At 35.1% G+C, this 22,047-nt stretch overlaps 1 protein-coding gene across 1 annotated transcript in view; it reads left to right on the top strand.

Moving 5' to 3' along the window:
• LOC149551457 (uncharacterized) overlaps positions 1–22,047 on the top strand; it is a 154,287-nt gene that overhangs the window by 73,382 nt on the left and 58,858 nt on the right. The window contains exons 6-8 of the mRNA XM_089786966.1: positions 7,533–7,653; positions 9,237–9,321; positions 9,504–9,613. Coding sequence (XP_089643092.1) covers positions 7,533–7,653; positions 9,237–9,321; positions 9,504–9,613 — 316 coding nt within the window. The remainder of the gene's footprint in view (positions 1–7,532; positions 7,654–9,236; positions 9,322–9,503; positions 9,614–22,047) is intronic.

Below are 22,047 nucleotides of genomic sequence, written 5' to 3' on the forward strand. Positions count from 1 at the left end.
TTGTTATCTTGGGCAATAGGTTCATGCTTCACATCTGCTTGTCTCCTTCTATTCATGATTCTCCTTATAGGCTATTTGATATCTGGTTTGATTTGTAAATACCATGATTGACTAACCTATTCTCGGTATTCATCTATTCTTTGTTCCAACCCTTGCTAAACTCTTCTAACACCTCCATTACGTTGATGCAGAGGTAGGGATTCACATTCACAACTTTTGTCATCATTCAAAGAAATACAAACATTTTGCAACCTTTTAAACAACTCATTAAACTGGGGCAGATTCTGCCACTTGCAAACAGATGTTAATGTCTTTCATAAATTACATAATAAAACCAATTGTTTTGGTGAGATTTAAGAACAATGAAAGACAAACATTTTTTCCAAATTTATAGAAAGTTCCAACAATTCAAAGTAAAGTTATGTCTTTTTTCCTAAAACAGGGTAGGTTTAGACGTTCCTTCACCAAAATGGCCATAACTTCTGCAAAACTAAATGAAATTGGACCAAACCAAAACTAAACGAAAGGTAATTCATTATTTTTTTCAAAAATATAAGTTTCAAGTCTGTACCATTCCATATGAGGCTGTACCAATCAAAACATCAAGATGATTTGCAGGAAAAATAATTCAGAAAACTAGAAAATAATACGTTAAAAAATGTTTTCTTCCATTTCGATCCTTTGAAGTACTCATCTTTCTTTCTTCCTCTTTTTTTTACATTTCTTCTTCTTTGTGAATTCCAATAAGCTTTCTATGCAACCCATGCATCCAACAACACTTCCTTTTCATAGGTCAACTCCATCCTTTTGCCTCACCTAGGTTTCTCTACACTACCTAGTATCTTGGCAATGACTAACCAGGTTCTCTTCTCAACTTGTCACGACCACAAAAACTCATTACAACTTACTCCACCTAGAGCTTTTGGGCTTTGCTACCACTATGATGTAAAGGCTGGTAGGATTTATAGTCGTCATTAACAAACACTTGGTAGCTAAGAGAAGGCTAAACACCTTGGATTTTGAAGGTTTCAAAGTAGCCTTGGCCAATGGATTCATAGACTTGTGTACAAAAACCTTCTGTCAAGTGGAAATTACCTCTAGAGGACATTCAATCAAAAGGGATTTTTATGTTGCAAATATACAAAATGATGCTATCGTAGGATTGCCATGGATAAACTCCTTGGGGCGTTTCATTTTGGATAAATATGTTTCAAACATGCGGGAAAAGAGATAACATTAAGAAGAATGCTTGATGGGTTCCCCAAATTAGTGTCTTGTAATAAGATGGAATGGATCATTAGGCATGATAAAGGGGAATGGATAGCTCAATATATGGTTTTTAGATAACTTCCCTCCCCCATTAAAGGCATAATCCATTCAAATATTTGTCCCATCGTTAAAAGATACAAGAGTTTTTGAAGATATCCCACCAGGTCTCCCTCCATAAAGGGGCTTTGGACATGCTATAGAACAAGAAGAAGTTGCAAAATTGGTCCCTACAAATCTAGGGAAGAATTTGAAAAAATCATCAAAGAACTATTAGAGATGGGCCATAGTTAACCCAACGACAATCCATTTGCTTTATCAATTGTGCTAGTTAAAAAAAAAGATGGAACCATGAGGGTGTGCATAGATTATAGGGCTATAATTAAGAAAACCATAAAAAATGGGTATCCTAATCCTAGAATTGATGAATATATGGATGAACTACATGGAGCATATTACTTTTTAAAAATTGATTTAAGATCAGGATACCATGAAATTAGGATGAGGGGGGAAGATGTACAAAAGATAACCTTTTAGGTGCCATTTTGGACACTGAGTTTTTAGTGCTTCCTTTTGGATGTACAAATGCTTTGCCAACCTTTCAGTCTTGCATGAAACACATTTTCAGACAATAACTAAGGAAGTTTCTTCTCATATGTTTTGATGGCATTCTCATTTATAGCAAAGCATGAGAGGAACATCTAAAGCATATTGAGGAAGTTTTGGGTATAATAGAAATAGTCACCATGCCAAAAGCTCAAAATTTGAGTTTGGACTCTAAGAGATACTCTACCTCGAGCACAAACTCAATGCAAAAGGGGTGAGTTTAGATGAAGAGAAAACCAAAGCTATCAAAGTGTGGCCTAAGGCCAAGACACTTGCACAACTTAGGGGTTTTGTAGGGCTATGTAGTTACTCTCGGCATTTTGGAAAAGGATTCTTGAAGATAGCAACCCCCCAATCACAGATTTGACTAAGAAAGGAGCATTTACATGGAATGGCAGAGCCCAACAAGCTTTTGAGCTTCTAAAAGAATAAACGAGTTAGTTTCAGCATTTTGAATTTTTCTATGCCATTGGAGTTGTAATGCGATGCATCTAGGGAAGTTAATGGGGTAGTTCTTAGCAAAGTAAACACCCAATGGTATTCCATACTTGTAAATTCACAAAATCAGATTTATGATAGAGAGATGTTGGTCATGATGCAAGTCTTAGCGAAATTCTGACAAGTCTTAGTCGACACAAGGATCATAGTGAAAATAGATCACAACAACCTATATTTCTTCCTAAACCAAAAAGATCTAAATGAGAAACAACAAAAGTGGGTGAGCAAAATTCAAGCCTATGATTTTGGTATAGTATATGTAAAAGAAGCAAATAACATATGCAAAAGATCTCTTGGAAAATTAGATTTAAGAAGACATTTGAGTTTGGGAAAATATCATTCTCTACAAAGGGAGGTTATACTTAAATCCTCAATCCAAAATAACAGACATCATTATAAAAGACTTTCATGATAATCCATTAGAAGGCCATCAAAGATATTATGAAACATACAAACATATAAGAGAGAAATATTCATGGAAGGGATTGAAGAAATATGTTTAGAAATATGTATAGGAGTGCATGACATGCCCATGAAATAAATCAGAATAGTCACACACAATAGGGCTGTTACAACTATTACTAATCCCTAACAAAAATGGAAAGTATATCCATGGACTTCATAACAGGTCTTCGTAGAGTCTATGTACAAGTAAATTCACATTACATATATGTGTCTATGTACGTACATATTTTATACCCACACAAGTATGAGTATAGACACTATATTACTATTCTAGGACATGATAGAATTTGCAAGATATACTGAGATCATCCATATAATGAAGCTAATATTTCTTGTTTGAATTTTTTTTATAGTGTTTTAGTTTAATTGGAAAGCTCATGGTCATCCTTGTACTTTCTTGCTTGTCTAGCCGTCTTGTCCTTGGTCCAAGTGGTTAGATTCATACCTGATGGCCTAATAGTGGATTTGGGTGTCCACTTCCTAACTCCCATTTTGGCAACACTTCTTCCCTTCATTGTGCTCTTGCAAAATGGATATGATTTTGGGTAATAACATATTTCCATAATTTGAAATAATAGTAAAATATCACATAATCATTTTCAATTTCTAAGATATTTATTTTTCAATTCCCATCATGACAGCTACTTAACATGTCACATGAAACAATAACTGATAACCGAGTTTTCTATTTCATAAGAATCACAATATGTTAACAACTTTATCAATAGGTCAAGTTCTCATGAACAATTATTTTCAACAAATTTACTATACTAACTTCATATGAATTCTCCAACAGCTAGAAGATTATTTTGAAATGTAGCAAAATTTGGGATTTAACACTGACAAGAATTGTGTGGGAAGATTCTTTGTGGTAGGAGATCTAGTATTCTTGCGGCTACAACCATTTAAAAAAACTCCCATAATTTTTTTTGGCTCAAATCCCATTTCTATGGGTCGTACATGGTGATAAGGAAAGTTGATGAAGTGGCCTGCAGATTAGAACTTCCTAATGATAGTCGAATTCACAATGTATTCGATGTATCTAGACTCAAGAAGCTTTTAGGACAACAAGTGGTTCCATGTGTAGAGTTATGCTGACTTGATTATGAGGGACAAGTCATTTTGGATACTGAATTATCCTTGATACTAGAGAGGTAAAATTGAGGAATCAAACTATTTACAAACTTTCGATCAAATGGAAAGGATTACCAAGTGAGGATGCTGCTTAGGAAAGGGAAGAGGTCCATGAAATGCCTGAGAACAAGCAAATTCAGGACGGAAAGGACTGTAATAACCCTTAATTAGGATAAGAGAGAATCCATGGAATTTTAAATTCTTAATGATATATATAATGCTCCAATTGGATAAGAAGTACGTATTGTACATAATCTCAAATTAATCAATATAAATGTATATATTTTAATCATATTTGAATGCGTATAATCATTTAAATTTTATTTATAAATATATATATATATATATATATATATATATATATATAAACATTCTTTTTAAAAAACGACTAAACAATCTATTTTTAATAAAACTAATTTATAAAACATGGCACGCCCAAGGCAGTGACCACAGGTCGTGCCAAAGCCAGCAACCATGGGATGTGCCTTTGAGCCAGCAACCATGGGTTGTGCCTTTGGGCCGGCGACCATTGGGCCAGGACTGCTGTATAAAAGGTAGCAACATTTGTACAAATGAAAAACAAGACAATTTTTTAGTAAGACAGTGACAGGGAGTAAAACAAAATGGTGAGAATATTATAAACAAGAAAATAAAACAGGTTTTCAAGTGACAGGAATAATAAAATAATAACAGAGTTGCTGAAGGAGATAGTTTGAAAACAGCTATTCAGTTCTTTTGCAGTGCCATCTCAACACAGCCAATTATACTTCACAGGAAATCCATCCTTTTAGCATTTTAATTCTTATAGAGTATAGTGACAGAAGATAACAGATGTATGATCAATTTGTTATCATATATCAGAGTAATTATTCTCTATAACTTAAATGTAAGAGATAAGAGACTCAATTTGAGGTGGGATCTCTGCCAAGTATTAATGGTTAATGTGTTCTGAGTCCTGACATTAATAGAGATTCCAGAGGCCTTAGGAAGATACTCTCAATGAGATGGTTGCTAAGCTGAGAATTCCTGTCATTAGATAGTTAAGCAATCTGATTAGAGTTTACTCCTAAGGATTGGGTGGGTTCATCATGGGATTAGTAATTAATTGTTATTTAATATATATATCTATATATGTGTTAATTTTTATCATCTACTAACAATTGTTACAGGTATTAGCATCAAATACTCAATCCAGAAGCAGGGACATTACATGAGCGAGATCTATGATTGGGAACAGAGCAAGTGCTCAGGCAGAAACTCTTGATGACCACTCCAAGGATGCCTTCTCACCTTGCTTCCCAGTGGTAGATGCTGTAGTTTGTGAGCTCCATTTTTATTTTGTTGTTTGAAAGACGAGTTTTTTGTAGAAGGGGGTGTTAATGTAGACGGCAAATCTGCCGTTAATAAAAAAAAAACCTTTTTAGTCTTGTTAGTGTTTGACAATGTGTAGTAGATTGTTCTCAAGAGGGTGTGTTGGTTGCTGATGGTTGGTGGTTTTAACCTAAGTCATAGGGTTCGCTGAATTTTCGGCTTCAGGTTTGAAATTCGGCAAACCTCAAAAAATGAAAAAAAAAGTCGTTAAATTCGTCCAAAGATTCGTATTGCAATATTTCCCTTGTCGTTTTGCATTAGGGTCGAAGTATCTGATTCATGTCTGATGGTCTAAGCATTTCTGATGGTCAAAACAAACACTGGAAGTCATCTTTGGTGGTTGCGTTCTCTGAAGTCGCCATGTATCTCTGAAAGTTGCATTGTCTGAAGTCACCATTCATCTCTGGCGGTTGCATTGTTTGAATTTCCCATTAGTCATTGCCCAAGGATCTCGCACAGAAGCTCTGCCATTTTTAACTTGCCCAGTCATCGATAGTCAGATGTAATATAGTTATAAAGTTTTTATTTTATTTTTGAGGTTTTAAGTTTTATAGTTATTTATTAATTCTTATTCAAAGTTTCTTATAATATGTGTTATTTTTATTAATTTTTATGAAAGTGTTTATTAAATTTGATGCAAGTAAAACATTTATATTTTATGAATATTTATATTTATTAGTAATATATTAATGTTTTGTTTGTTTAGTTATGATTATTAATATTTTTTTATTACATCATTTTAAAATTATTTTTAGTTGTATAATTTTTATAGTTTTGTTTTATACAAACATTTAAAAAGAAATAACATATACATATTTTTTTTTGAAAATTATATAAGGCAAATTTAATGTCGAATTTTTTTACAATTCTTTTGCCTTGTCGAACCTCATCCGAACTTCATAGCTGTCGAACTCAAACTCAAACTCGAACCTTGTGACTTAGGTTTTAACCTACTGTACAGCACTATTTATGTATGGTTAGGGAACCAGTTGGTATTATGATTGTATGGACATTACACTTGCAAATAAATTTATATCTTTCTGCCATTCCATGTGTTACATTTGAATTACTGTGTCAATTACGTTATTTCAATATTCCTGTTGGCTGGGAGCATTAAAGCGTACATCCAATATGGAGTAAACATACAGCACCATAGTTGTAATTGCATATTGTCCAAACAAAAGCTACATCATCATTATTTTTGCAAGATAATATATAACCTGATCAGATACTACTGCTCATCACTATAAGTGATACCCTGTTAAGTTGCACATATGTATCACGATATCAGGCATAGCGGCATATTCATAAGTGCATTATCATATCAATATATCTGACACAGCACTGTATAGTTTCATTGCTATCAGTAGAAAGATGTTTGTTGCGTAATTTACACTGATATATCAGGAAGAACAGAGATCTCTATAAATCTGCAGATTGGAATATCTTAAATTTGCATAATCCCTAAAGTCATCAGATACAGAAGTGATGTATTCTCCAATCCATATATTATTGTTTGCAAATTATGCATATTATTAAGATAATCTATCTATCTATCTATATATATAGACTCAATCACCTTGCATATATCCAATTGTCATATTAGAGATAGCAGTGAATTTGTTAATAGTTTATTTATTATGTAGGATACACATTCATAAGTTGTATCATAGATCATCATTCTTAGTGTTAGCTGAGACTTTAAGCAAAGAAGTCTCTTGCAACTTAGCAAGTTAATTGTCCCAATTTCATAAATTATGCAAAAGGGGACTTTAAACTGGTAATTGTGGGGGATGTTTCCCTTAAATCCGCAAGTCCCAGGAATGTCCCCTTACCAGGGACACGCTTTTTTTTTTGGTGGGGGGTTGATGCACCTCTGTGGAACGATGCTTAAGTTAATTTAGCAAAAGCTCTTACTCGTTGGTGCTTTGGTTTGTCATGTTTAAGAAACTTATATTATAGTTTTTTGCTTCGATTGCAATATTACAATCTGTAGGTGATTATCCTTGCTTTCAAAGCACTTTTAATTGTCTAAGATGAAGTCTTCTTTGAACACAAGAAGTTAAACAAAGAGTAATTTAGTTCTGACTATGAATTTGGCTCTGTAGCAGGGATTTTCTTTATAAGTATCATATTTTTCGTATTGGCACTTATCTCATTTTGGATTTCGTTTCTGTGAAACATTGTGACAGGTTGCCATTGTTGCGGGAGGATATGCAAAAGACTAATCACATGAAGAAAGTTCTTCTAAAAGCAATTGCATTGCTGGCTGAACAGTTAAAAGCAGCTAAGGCTTTGCTTGATGGAAATTTGGTGAATATTCTTTTGAGCATGGTTCCTCTTTAACTTATTTACACTTTTTTAATATTTTGGTATGAAAAAATCTTAAGAAGCTTTGTATAATCACAATCTACAGCTACCTACCAGCATTTTTGAAAACTCAATTAAAATTTTGTGAATCAGTGACAAACAAGAGGGTTTTCCTAATGTTTCAAGATTAGAAAATGAGACATGGCCTTTGATTGGGCTTAACATTGATGTAGTTGGGATGCTATGCAATTGGACATGTCATGTATGTACTTTATTAAATATAAATAATTTGACTACAAAACATCACATTCATCGCATATGCCTAAACATACTATTCTAGTAAAGATAGGAAGAATTATATACAGAAATTGCCATAGCAGACTTATCACTCATGCAGTCAATAATATCTCCAGCACAATCAGGCCTGACTCACATACCTAGAAACTTAATTGAAAACTGTGTGGAAAACTGAAATTGCATTAATTCAAGTATGTGTATAAAGAGAATATGGTAGGTTGACATGGCAGGGTTGTTGGTTGCAACTATCTTCACCTAATCTTATAGCTATCATTTATAGGAAAGGTAAAACAGATGTTAGCTGTACATTACATTCTGTACGGTCATTCATTTATGCTGCAGATCTTTGTTCATGATTATGCATTTATACAGTTTGTGACATGCAACAACCAAAATGCTCTCTACATGAACTTAATTGATTTGAAAATGTGTTAAGTGCTATATGTCAATCATTTGTTCCTTTGTAATGCCACTTTTATCTGGCTACTTTTCATTGAGAGTTTGATGATTTGTGGTGGATTTCACCATCTTTAGATTGTCTTGGCCTTTTATAACTCATCAGTGCAGTGATGACATGCATCTCTCTGGAGGTGCCCTTTTGTCCTGCCAAGTAACTGTTGAAATATTCATAGTTCTCCATCCCCATTGCTGCTGCACCATTCAGTTTGGTGTAAATTTAGTTTTAAAATTATGGGGGAATCAATTATAGAAATTGAAATCAAATGAAGGTATGTCTGGTGTTTTTTTGAGGTTTGCGAATTGCTGCGACATTTGTACTTATGCTCTCTACCGTACCAATGATCTGAAATGTTGATGCAAAAGCAGACACATTCAATCAAATACAGAAGCAGAAACAGACACTTTTATACTTTCTATGTTAAGTTTTAGGTTTTCCTTTAGCCTGATTTAGATGCCAAGCCAAATTTAATAAACAAGTAGGCATAGACCTTGCTTTTAATGACCAAAAATACTTATTTGTGATGTGTGATGCTCAAGGTAGACTTATCATTTTGTTCTGTTATTTAAATGAAACCTGGCATTTCCCTGTTCATTTATTTGAAGAATTAGAAGTTGACAAATCATGGAGGAACTAATTTGAAAAACCGCAACCAATTGAAGGATTAGGAAGACAAGAACTCACACTTTCTTGCATCAAAATAAAAATAAATATAGTTTTTTAAAAATATTACAGTGTTGTATGCTATTAAAGCTTTATGTGCTATATTACTTGTTGGATATAAATTAACCTTGCAGATTATCTCTTCATAACAAGGTTGCATGTCTCACAGATTAAAGAGGATAAAGTGTCATTTCCAGGGGGTCCTCATGAAGTAGACTTTCTTTTGCCCTTTGCTGATGTGAAATCCATGCACGGTTGGATATTTTCATCTATCATTTCCCATTTATTTGTATTTCTATTTTCAAGTAATTTATAGTGTTCTGGCTCTTTTGCCTGCATGCGATATCAGGGAAGCCCTTTATTGCTGATAACACTGTTTGTTATTTTTCCGTCATGTAGAGGTGTCTTAATTATTGTTTTACCACAATTGTTAAAGTTGGCAGCAGTGAAGAGGTTGTTGGCTTGGTGGTTTTCAGTGGCACAATATTTGCACAAGCGTATGCATTCCCAAGAGAGTCACTTGTGCAGGCTGTTGAAGATTTGAAGGTAGTCTTAATTTGTTTTGTTGATAAATGTACACAAACTTTGATTGGTATAGATGGTTCATTCTAAGTTTATATTGCAAAGTTGTTTTACTACTTGATACTGGGAGCCATCTGTGATTAGGAATGTTCATATATCAATGTCTATGCTGTTAGGAATGTTAGCCAAAACAGTTTCATCAATTGGATATAAAATTGTCGTTATACAGCAAACCCTACTGTTTGTTATATTCTTGCCTTTTATCGTATGTTCTATTAATGCATTGCAAGTGGAGTGTCCTGCTGTACCTATTTGTTAGTATGGTAGCAGAATAGTTAAATTGTCATTTTCGTTATTCTTCGCTCCTGCCAGTCATTGGATTAAGTGATACTGAATTTTTCTCATTCCACGTGTTTTGGAGTTTTGGGTTGTTAGGGAATGGCTTTGGAATTGTGTCATATGTGACTTGGATGAGATTTGCATTTGGAATTTGAAGTGTGCCAATATAGAGTTTGCTGATGTTTATTGTATTCTAAAAATTTCAATTCACTGAACTTGATACAAAAGTAAAACACTGATTGAAATTGCTAGAAATATTTGCAAACCTTGATTTTACTTGAAAACTGAAACCTCAAAAGTCCTTAAAAAATTGCTAGAATTTTTTATATTTAATTAAAATAGAAAAGATTGGCATTTGTGTAATGTTATCTTTTGTTTGAACCTTGAAAATAGTAAATGATTAAAATTACATGTCAATAAATAAATAAATTATAAGATGATAAATTTTAATAATCTAAAGGGGTCATTCAAATAATTAGATGCTCAACTATTTTTATAAGTGACTTTGTGATATGGAGATTTATAAAAGGTCTCTTAATTATTAAAATGGATTAAAATGATATTATTTTTAGAAAGTTCTAGGAAAGATTATAAAAGATGGATGATGGAGTCTTTTGGCATGCTTGGTTTATTTAATATTATTTTCTTTGGAAGAGCTCTAAGAGGTTCCAGGTTTTCAACAAGCTCTACTGTGGAAACCCTTGGGTTTTGTGGAATCACATGAAAAATTCCATCCATTTTTGAGGTGGAATCATCTAGAATTCACAGTTGTACTGTATTATCCAGATCGGTTGTGGATAGCTGGAGATCACACAAAAGGTTTACAGATTACCTATCAAAATTTTAATGGCACATTTTGAGACAAATTTGTGTAAGCTTGAAGATTATTCCTTGTCTGCATTAAATTTCTTGCTGGGAGATATTTAATGGTCATTTGAAATTATTTAAATATAATATCTGACATGAAGATGAACATAGAAATAATGAATTAATGATTCTTATTTGTGCATGGAGATTTTTAATTTCTCAGCTGTTTCAATTACTGTTATTAGCGTGGGAGCTTAGTATTTGAAATGTTGTTTTTCCTTGTGTTAGTATTTAAGGTACAACTTTTATTATTTTGGAATGGGCCTCCTTTTTATATTTTGGTTCAAAACCATTATATATACCTAGGTGGAAGTCTTTGTTCGAAGAGATAATGTATTGGAACACTTATTTTGGGGAAGGAAAAGATGTGAGAAAGGAAATATATTTTTATGAATTTTTAGTGAAAGGTTAGACTAAATCGCTTGGATGTGGAAATTCAATAAACAAATCTCTCAATCCGCCCTAAGAAATTTGTAGGGTTTGAGAAAAAGGGACACAACTAAGTATTTCATAGAGACTTAGCATGGGTTGTGGTTCAATCTAAAGCTAGCAATTAATATGTTGGTTGGCTCCTGCTTATAGTGGGACTTTTTGATCATTGCCTGAGGAGATGACTTTGAGGAGGGCTCTATCTATTTGATATCCATGATGGATCAATTAGGACCATTAAATCTATTATTGAGACAAAGTCCCACTCATCACTGGCGATAGCCTTGTTTGAGGAGGTGATGGAGTTACCGGCATAGGAGATTCCTGAGAGCTCGGGGACACCACAGGTTAGACTAGAGGTAGTGAGATTGGATGAGGTGGTCAGGATAGATGATGCATTATTGGCCACCAGTGAGGGTATTGTGGCACAAAACTTAAGTGAGTAGGACTTGAGTAGGTACTTGGGTAGGAGATTCAGCATAAGACCCATTACATCGTCGTCTGCCACTATCTCACCTATGAGAGAAGTGCCTCAGGCGATGGATCCTCCAGCCCCACTAGAGGAGAGTCATCCTACCATTGTAGTTGAGTGACTCATCCTACCATTGTAGTTGAGCGACCACCCCCACCTCCGACAGGGATCATTGCGGAGAGGATTTTAGAAGCAATAGAGGTAGCGATGACCATGGAGCAACCCACACCATTTGACCTCTCGACAGCTATGGGGGGAGGAGGATGTTGAGACGTACTTAGTAGACGTGGTGACTCGAGGTCGTCGAGTAGTAGTTTCAGCATAGAGACGTGCTTTGGAGGCAGTGGTGCGGGAGTCAGAGTAGTTTTTTTCATTCATGTGGGTTGGTTGTCTAGCGACCACCTCAATATGTGTCGAAGCATGGGGATGACCGAACATAGAGACCCTAGAGATGATGGAGGAGCGGACTACTCAGGAGGCTGTGGTGGAGAGCAGAGTTGAGCACCTCACGCGAGAGATAGTACAAGTGTATTGGGAGGCATACTATGCTCTACTCAAGAGTGTGAGATGGATCAGGTAGTAGTAGTGAGGGGTCAGGAGGAGACAACTACCAGATTAGCCACAGTAGAAGCCAGTTTGGCCACACAGTAGGCAGCTTGGGAGGAGCAGGCAACACTCATGGCTGAGAGGGAATCAGAGAAGGCAACATTGGTATCTCAGTTGGGGGACACAAAGAGAGAGTCAAAGGAAAAAGAGGTAGAGCTCTGAAACACAGTTGACATGATGAGGAGAGCATTAGAACTTCAGATGCAAGCTAAGGTGAATTTGGACGCCCGAACGCAATAGGTACATGAGTTGCGGGCACAGTTGAATGATTTACGGGCACAGAGAACATCTACTGCACCAGCCCTACCAGGGACGTACCCCTCTTCTTCTTAGTTTGTTTTAAGTCTTGATGTACTTGGTAGTTTAGTTGTCTTTATTTTTTCGTTCGGAGATGACTTTTCTTTTTGGGGGGGGATGATGTTGCGAAAAACTATATTGTAGCTGACGAGATTAGTTAGTATCTGAAAGGTTGTGTGATGGTTGAGTCACCCCTTCAGGAAGTATATGTACATCGTCTAGATGGAATTATGAATCATCATTGTAATTGTGATTGCATATTTGCTTATATGTATAAAGTATCTTGTTCTGTGTTACATTCTAATCTCTTAATGCGATAAACACCCATTTACCCTGTACAGTTTACAAAATCTTCTTCTGTGAGTCGTATAATGTTTTTTAAATGTTGGTCATGGGTATGAACCAAGGACATGCAATTTTAAAGATGGAATATTAATAGTTGGCACTTCCTCTAGCCGTTGACAAGATTATATGAGTTGTTATAATCATAGTTGAAAAACTCAGTTTGGCAATATTTCGGCTAGCTCAAAATTTTTGAAAAACTTGGAATCACCAAAAACTCGGCAAAAAAAAGGGCAATAAATCAGCACTTTTATCAAATATTTGAAAATCTATAATTTTTATAGATATATATTAATAAATAAGTATGAATACTATAAATAAATATATTTGTTCTCTATAATGAAATTATAATTTATAAATACTATAAACTTATAAATGTTATTAATAAACAATGCGTATGCATATTAGCATCAAGAATAAATATACAATATTATAATTTATTAGATATATAGTTTAATTTATACTAATTTATAACTCTAATGAATTTATTAATATACAATATTATACTACTTTAGTATTAATATATAGTATAATAGTATTATAAATCTAGATTATACAGTATTATAAATTTACAAAACTAGTTCAAATAAATTAAGATTTGTAAATTATAAACTTATCTATAAACTCATGATCATCAATTCATTACTTATATAAATTTACAACTTATAGCTCTATAAAAATATATATAGTGATGTTGATGTGTATATAGGAACATAATAGTGATGTGTATATAAGGAGATTTGACTACTATGCGTTGACTTTCCAACTCATTCATTGGGGATAAAATTTAGCATACTTAGACAAACTTACATTAAATTTCCAAACATGTTTTCTATAACCTTTTGAAGAGCAAAACCATTGTGTGTATCCTACAATCAACACTCCATGTGATGGCATCTTTGAGGCATATCATTGAAATAGTTCCTATGTCTGAATCTGTGCTTCTACTGATGCAGAGATAAATTCAATAGAAGCAATATCAAAAAGGAACCAACACCAGCAAGAAATATATATGAAAATTTCTTCTTAATTAATTCTTCAAATGAACAGTAAATACATTTGCTCTCCTACATATTTCTTCTCCCGTAATTTAATATTCTAAAGACTTTCCCTTCCACCTAAACCTAAACCTAAAACTCTATTTATACTTGCTAAGACGGTCTACGAAAAATTCTAGATTATTACAAAATAGGAAAAATAGTCTATAGAGTACTCTAGATTGATATAGAATGGGGAAAAATGACTCCACAATGATCTGAACAAATTCCAAGAAAAGATCTTACCCTAATGACAAAATCGAAATAAATTTCTTCAGTCGGCACATGCATAAAACTTGACCTAAATACTTTATGTGGGTGCTCTTGCACCATACTCCCTAGGAAATTTGATCTCAAGCCCACTTGAGATGAGCTCTTGTAGAGTGGTACCTTGCTTCTTGATATCTTGTTCAGTCATCCACACAGCATCTACATCTGAATAACCTTTGAGTTTTACCAAATACTGCTTGGACTCCTTTCCTCTTCGCTGCTTAATGATTTTGGTGTCAAGTATCCTTTCTAGTTGTGGTGTCTGCTTAAATGGTAGACGTTGAATGTCTTCTATATCAGCAATCTGTCCTGTATCAATTTCTTCAATGGGTGCTTTGAATGGTGTGAAGTCTGCTATGTTGAAGATGGGAGAAATGCCAATCTCAGGTGGTAATTGAATCTCATAAGCATTTGGTCCAAACTTCTTTAATATTTGAAAAGGACCTAGTTTTCTCAACATAAGTTTGGTAGATTTACTTTTTGGTAGCCTCTCCTTCTTGAGATTTGCCTATACTAAATCTCCCACTTCAAATTCTAAGTGTCTCCGTTTCTGATCTGCATGCTTCTTATACTTGTCAGAGGTTTGTTGGAGTTGTGCTTTGACTTCATCATGGATTTCTTTTATGGCAGTAGCAAATTCTTCTCCTTAGACATTAACTTGTTGCTGTGAACTCATATCTCTTAACTCAAAAATCCCTCTAGGATGAATTCCATATACCACTTGAAATGGTGACTTTCCTGTACTTCTATTGATGGAGTCATTATATGCAAATTCAGCTTGGGGAAGGATTACATCCCATTTTGCTGCATGTTGTCTTGTGAGTGTTCTTAACAAATTGCCCAAAGTTCTATTAACTACCTTTGTTTGGCCATCAGTTTGAGGGTGGTAGGCTGATCATAATGATAAATTGGTTCCAAGTTTCCTCCATAAAGTTCTCCAAAAGTGTCCTACAAATTTCACATCCTTGTCTGAAACTATGTTGAGAGGTAGCCCGTGAATCCTTATGACTTCTTTGAAAAAGGGATCTGCTATATGAGAGGCATCATTGGTCGACTTACATGGTAAGAAGTGAGCCATTTTGCTGAACCTATCTACTACAACAAATACACTATCATGCCCTTTTTGTGTTCGTGGCAGCCCCATTACAAAATCCGTCGTTATGTTTTCCCAAGGTCTAGATGGTATTGGCAAAGGTTGATAAAGCCTTGCATTTGTAGTCCTTCCTTTGGCCCTTTGACAAATCATACATGTTTCCACAAAATTTCTAATATCAGTCTGAAGTTTAGGCCAATAGTAGTACCTTCTAACCAATTCTAAGGTTTTATCCAAACCAAAATGTCTACTCATTGTTCCACTATGCTTCTCTTTTATAATGTTTGTTCTCATAGAGCACCTGGGTACACATAGTTGTCCTCCTTTGAAAAGAAGTCTATCTTGTATCAAAAAATCAGGAAAATCAGCATGGTTCCTTTTACCAAACTCCATACATACCTTGTAGATGTCGCCAAAAGCTGAATCTGCTACATACATGTCCTTGAGTGCTTCAATTCCCACACTTTCTAGCTGTATTTGGGAGACAGTCAGATTCCTTCTACTAAGAGCATCAACAATCTTCTTTGATATGCCCTTCTTATGCTTGATGGTGAAGGTATATGCCTGTAAATACTCCATCCATTTCATGTGCCTATGACTTAATTTGTTTTGGCTATTCAGAAAACTAAGTGCTTGGTTATCAGTATACACAAGAAACTCCTTTGGCAACCAGTAGTGTCTCCACCTTTTGAGTGCTTGAACCAATGCATACATTTCTAGGTCATACGAAGAATATTTCTGCTTGGCTTCATTGAGTTTTTCACTTGAGAAAGCCACTGGTTTTCCTTCTTGACTAAGAAGTGCTCCTATAGCAACCTTGCTAGCATCACATTCTACTTGGAAAACTTTGTTAAAATCAAGTAAAGAAAGAATTGGCTGCTCACTAACTTTTTTCTTAAGTAATTCAAAAGCTTCATTTGCTGATTGACTCCATGCAAACTTACACTTCCTTTCTCCTCTAATAGTTTCTAACATAGGAGCACATGTATGACTGAAATTTCTTATAAATTTCCTATAAAATGTAGCAAGACCATGATTGCTTCTAACATCTCCAATTGTTCTCTGGGCGTGGCCAAGATAGTATAGCACTTACCTTTTCTTTATCCATCTTCAAGCTACCTTGGGAGATCACAAAACGTAGATATGTCAACTCCTCTTGCATAAACAAACACTTTTTCCAAATTTATTACTAATTTCTCCTCATGAAGTCTTCTCAAAACCATGTCAATGTGCTCTAGGTGTTCTTACTTTGTCTTGCTGAAAATTAATATGTCATCCAAATATACTATGATGAACTTACCATTGAAGTCTTTGAGTATTTCATTCATAAGTCTCATGAAGGTACTAGGAGCATTAGACAGTCCAAATGGCATTACCTTCTATTCATATAATCTATCATTTGTTTTGAATGCTGTCTTCCACTCATCTCCAGCTCTTATCCTTATTTGATGGTACCCACTTTTTAAGTCAATCTTGGAAAAATACTTTGCACCTCCCAAACAATCAAGCAAATCTTCAATTCTTGGTATTGGAAACCTATATCTGATTGTAATCTTATTAATGGCTCTAGAATCAATGCACAACCTCCAGGTTGCTTCCTTCTTGGGTGCCAAAACAGCAGGTACAACACATGGGCTCAAGCTTTTTGTAATCAAGCCAGAATCGAGTAACTCCTTTACTTGTCTGGCAATCTCTTCATTTTGTTGTGGTGTCATCTTGTATGCAACCTTATTGGGTAAAGTAGCTCCAGGAATGAAATCAATACAATGACTAATGTCTCGTATAGGTTGTAAAGATTTTGGCATATCTTCTGAAATCCTTCATATTTATCCAAAAGTTCTTTCACTTCATTAGGAATTGGTTTCTTTGTTTCAGCCTCCTTTCTGTCATTTTCAATGGGTTCTTGTGGTTGTGGGTTAGGCATCAAAAGAAAACAAGGCTTAGGTTCATCCTTCATGTTCCGTAAGAATTCCTTTTTATCAACCATCATAATTTTTGCTTCACTCTCCTTATTTTCTTCCACTTCTTCATGATCAGCAAATGGAATCAATCTTTCCATCCTTCTTGATGGTGTATATATTGAGTTTTCCATCATGTTGTGCCTGCAAATCATACTGCCAGGGCCTACCAAATAATAGGTGGCATGCATCCATATCAACTATATCACACAAAATTCTGTCCTTATACTTTCCAATCTGAAAATCAACCCATGCTTGCTCATTTACGAGAGTTCATTGACCCTTTGTTAGCCATGAAACCTTATAAGGAAAAGGATGATGTATTCTCCTAAGTTTAAACTTCTCAACCATCTCAAGAGAAACTAAATTCTTAGTAGATCCTGAATCAATAATGACTTTACATACCTTACCTCTAGATTTGCAAGCAATCCTAAAGATAGTTTTCCTTTGTGGTGGTTCCATGGTAGTAGGCATTTTCAAAAGTGTTCTTCTCATCATTAAACTTTCTCCTCTTTCAGGTACACTATCTGAGTCAGCCATCTCCTTCTCTTGGTATTCATCATCTTGTACCAAATGTGTTCTTCTTTCACCTTGTGAACTTGAACTAGCTCTATCTGGACACCTAGATGCATAATGTCCCTCTTTATTGCAATTGAAACAAACAATTGGACTCGCCCTTCTGCCACCAAATCCACCTCTTGAATTGCCTCTTCTACCTTTGAAGTTACCTATAAAATTTCCTTCGCTTTGACTGGTTTCTTGCTTTATCTCCTTATGATCTTCTTGGTTTGGTCCTCTTCCTTGGAAATTTCCTCTTCCCCGTTGATTTCTTCCTCTTCCTTTGCTATTTTGTTCTTGCCTTCTTTTCAATTTGGCTTCCACCTTCAATGCTAGTTGATAACATTTCTGTACTATATCTGGACATAAAAAAAAATGTTCTTCTTGAATGTTCAACCTCAATTCATTGAGATATCTAGCAACTTTTACACTTTCACATTCACTCTGCTTTGCCCTTAGGCTTAGTTTTTGGAATTCTTCGGTATAGGCAGTGACTTCTAGCTTGTCTTAAACTTTGTCTCCTTCGATGAAGTTGGATTTCATAATCCTTAGGTAAGTATGTTTCTCTCACCTTGACACATATCCTTTCCCTGGAAGTTATCATGTTCTTACCTTCTTTGACCCTTTCTCCTTGAATGAAATTCCACCAAGTGAGGGCTGGTCCCTTCAACTTTGACTTGGTAATTTTTACCTTATCCTTCTCTGCTATATTTTCACATTCAAAGTGGTTGTTTAAGGCTTCTATCCAATCCACAACAGCATCATCATCCATCTTTCCTGTGAAGATGGGTAGGTCACCTTTGGCATCCTTCTTACCAACTCTTTCAAGGGCTTCTATAACGTTTGGTCTGTAGGTAAGTTAACCACCTCCTACTCAGGGTTATCCTCTTCTTCCCCTTCTTCCTCTTGCTCTGAGGAAACCTTTGCTTTTTTTTCCATCTGACCCTTCATCTTCTCAAATTCATCTAATAACCACTTATTGATTTTCTCTTGTTCTTGCATCTTCTTTGCCAATTCAGCATTGGTGACCATGTTTGATGTTTCAGCTTCTGACTCCGATCCAGACATAAAATCTAATTGCCTCAGGAGCTTTCCCCAAGCTCTGATACCAAAAATGATGCAGAGATAAATTCAACGGAAGCAATATCAAAAAGGAACCAGCACTAGCAAGAAATATATATTAAAATTTCTTCTTAATTAATTCTTCAAATGAATAGTAAATACATTTGCTCTCCTACAGATTTCTTCTCCCGTAATTTCATATTCCAAAGAGTTTCCCTTCCACTTAAACCTAAACCTAAAACTCTATTTATACTTGCTAAGACTGTCTACAGAAAATTCTAGATTATTACAAAATAGGAAAAACAGCCTATAGAGTACTCTAGATTGATATATGATGGGGAAGAATGACCCCACAATGATTTGAACAAATTCCAAGAAAAGATCTTATCCTGATGACAAAATCGAAATAAATTTCTCGAGTTGGCACATGCATAAAACTTGACCTAAATACTTTATGTGGGTGCTCCTGCACCATCTACGTTTTCTCAGCAGTCTGAATTAGTCTGAATTTGTGTGCCTTAATAGTCCTTAGTAATCGCACCTTTCCTCAACAGCCATCACAGCCCTTTGGTTAGCTGTGATAGCCTGCGGGAAAATGAAAAAACTCTAAACATTTTCTAGAAAACTTTATTTTTTTTCAAGTTGACTTAATTAGCGGTTTTTTGACCAAATAATCGTAAAAACCATGATTTTTTCATCCCAAATGCGGTGCAATTTTTTCAAAATATCATCGGCGATTTATCTAGCGATTATAGCGGCTGGCAGTTTTGCTCTCAATATCTCATGATATTGGCGATATATCGCAGTTTATTTAACTATTGTTATAATGATATGGCTGCTGTATGAGGAGTTAAGGGCTGCACAGTAGAAATAGTATGATTGAATGAGTTACCTTTCTTTGGCATGCAGCTTCTAATACCTTGCCGTGTGGTTTCCTATATACTTTTTTGATGTAGCCGCAAATCTTCATTATATTTAAATGATTACATGCTTGAATAGAAACTGCCATGTATTTGTGAAGTGCTGCAATTAGTTCAGACTTGGAAGCAATTCTTCATAGGCATTTGAAGATTCTGATTTGGGGATAGCACCATCCAAGGGAAACAACCTGTTTCTGTTGGCCAGTTTTGAGTACAATGGCTTTGATGTTTAGACTGCTAATGTTGCTCCGAGCACCCCGAATCTCTATATGAGGGCAAGATCAGATGTCTCCCTGTCATGAGTGGATTTTTAATGTTCTATAGATGTCTATGCACTTCAAAAACAGAGATAATCACTTTTCAAACTTTTATCTAAATTCTACTTTGTCATTGACTTATATGGCACAGCTTTCACTGTCTGACATTGCATCTTGTTATATAACTTCATTTGGGTGATAGTTTGGCAACTCATTCTAAGCAAGCTATTTTTGTGCCAAATTGCAGGCTGTTGAAACATTTATCATTTCAAATCTGAAATCTGCAACACTTCTTTCATGACAAGAGTTTGTGAAATCACCCAAAAGAGAAACCAGGAAAAAATTGGGCCAAGATAGTTGGGAGACAACAATTTGTCAGGGTTCTTCCTTTGTTATTTTAAAGATGTGTTACAGGATTGCTTGCAGAAATAGTAATTACTCTTTCTATTAGGTATTCTGTGAAGTTTTTTTGCAAATAAACCATAACCTTGGCCTCTTTTGAAGATTTGGCTCATTTTCCTTGTACAGATTGCTACTGTTTATGCAGTGTTCCCTTTGCTGCATTTTTCTGGTGTTTCCTGAGTATGGAAAGTTGCTATCAAAGGTTGAATGTGCCACCGTATAGTTGCCTTCATTCATGTTTGAAGACATTGAGCTAGCAAATGCTGTCTTGCCAAGCCACAATGCCATTGAAAATGCCGAGTTGTCTTGCTGATCTCTGAAATGTCCCCTCCCTAACTAGTTTAGTTGGTGGATCTTTAACTTATACTGTTGGTTCCAATAGGTTATGAGTTAGGGTTAGAGAACCTTGGAGGTATTGTAATGTCCCTTCTTTGGGGACATTAGAATTATTAAGAAGGAACAAATTTTCAATATTAAATTTGACTATGTTACCTGGAGATTTATTATTAAAGGTCAAATTAATATCTCATGTGGTCACAAGAGGACGAGGAGGAATAAGACGATTTATTAGGGAGAAGTTGAAGAGTCACCGTTGTGAAGATAAAAGGAGATGAGATTCATTCTTTTGGGCATGCTTGATTTATTATTCAGATCTCGAGTTCTTCTTTGTGAGAGTTTTTTAGAAAACTTCAGCTTTCAGCCAGTGTGAGGACGTAGCCCCTGGTGCAGGCAGGTAGTGGACGAAAACCCATTGCCAACAGAGATATCAATTCAGGTGTCTCGGTTGTGCTTACAGGTTCTTCTTTTGAGTTTTCCAATTTGACTGTAGAGCATTGTTTAAGATTGGATTTATAGTTGCTCGTTATTGTATTGCTGTTGTATAATACAATAACGTTTTAGGAGTTCTCTAGAAGTTCCTGGTTATGGTATTGCTGATATCTAATGCAGCAACATACCTCCGAATTGTGGGAAAGTTATTGGTTTAGTACTTTGATTTGTACTGCATTTTCATATGCTTGTACCTTTAATGCCATTTTGAAGAAGACAAAGTGATTGGAGTGAGTTCTGGCCTTTATTTGTGTTCGTGTTTCTTCTTCATGTGTATGTATTTCTGAATATTATATTTAAGAGTTGCAGAAATATCTTTCCGGGTTATCATTTGTTGTTTATCTTTGCTGGTTATTTGATTAGAGGGTTTATATTCCGGGGTTAGCATTAAGGGGAAAAAAGAAAAATCTGGTTCAAACATTATAGTATTGGTTGGGGCCATTACAGTAGTATCAGAGTTGCGCATCCTGTCATCCTGTGAGGTTATTGATTTTATTGAACCTAAGAGTTAGCATGAAATTATTTGAGATTTTTTTTTACAGATAGAAGAGCTTAGTCGGCTAAGAGGTGAATCTAGTAGATAGTTTCAAGACTCACGTAGGGACTGTAAATTCTAAGAGGACATATTGCATCCAAAGCCACTTGAATGGAGGGCAGTTGTGGGTGATGAGTTAGAGGCACAAATTAGTGATATGGATTTGGTCATTTCAATTGGAAGGAT

Source organism: Cupressus sempervirens, chromosome 6 (genome assembly GCF_028749045.1).
Source record: "Cupressus sempervirens isolate cs-2001-9-10 chromosome 6, ASM2874904v1, whole genome shotgun sequence".
In the NCBI taxonomy this organism is placed as follows: domain Eukaryota; kingdom Viridiplantae; phylum Streptophyta; class Pinopsida; order Cupressales; family Cupressaceae; genus Cupressus; species Cupressus sempervirens.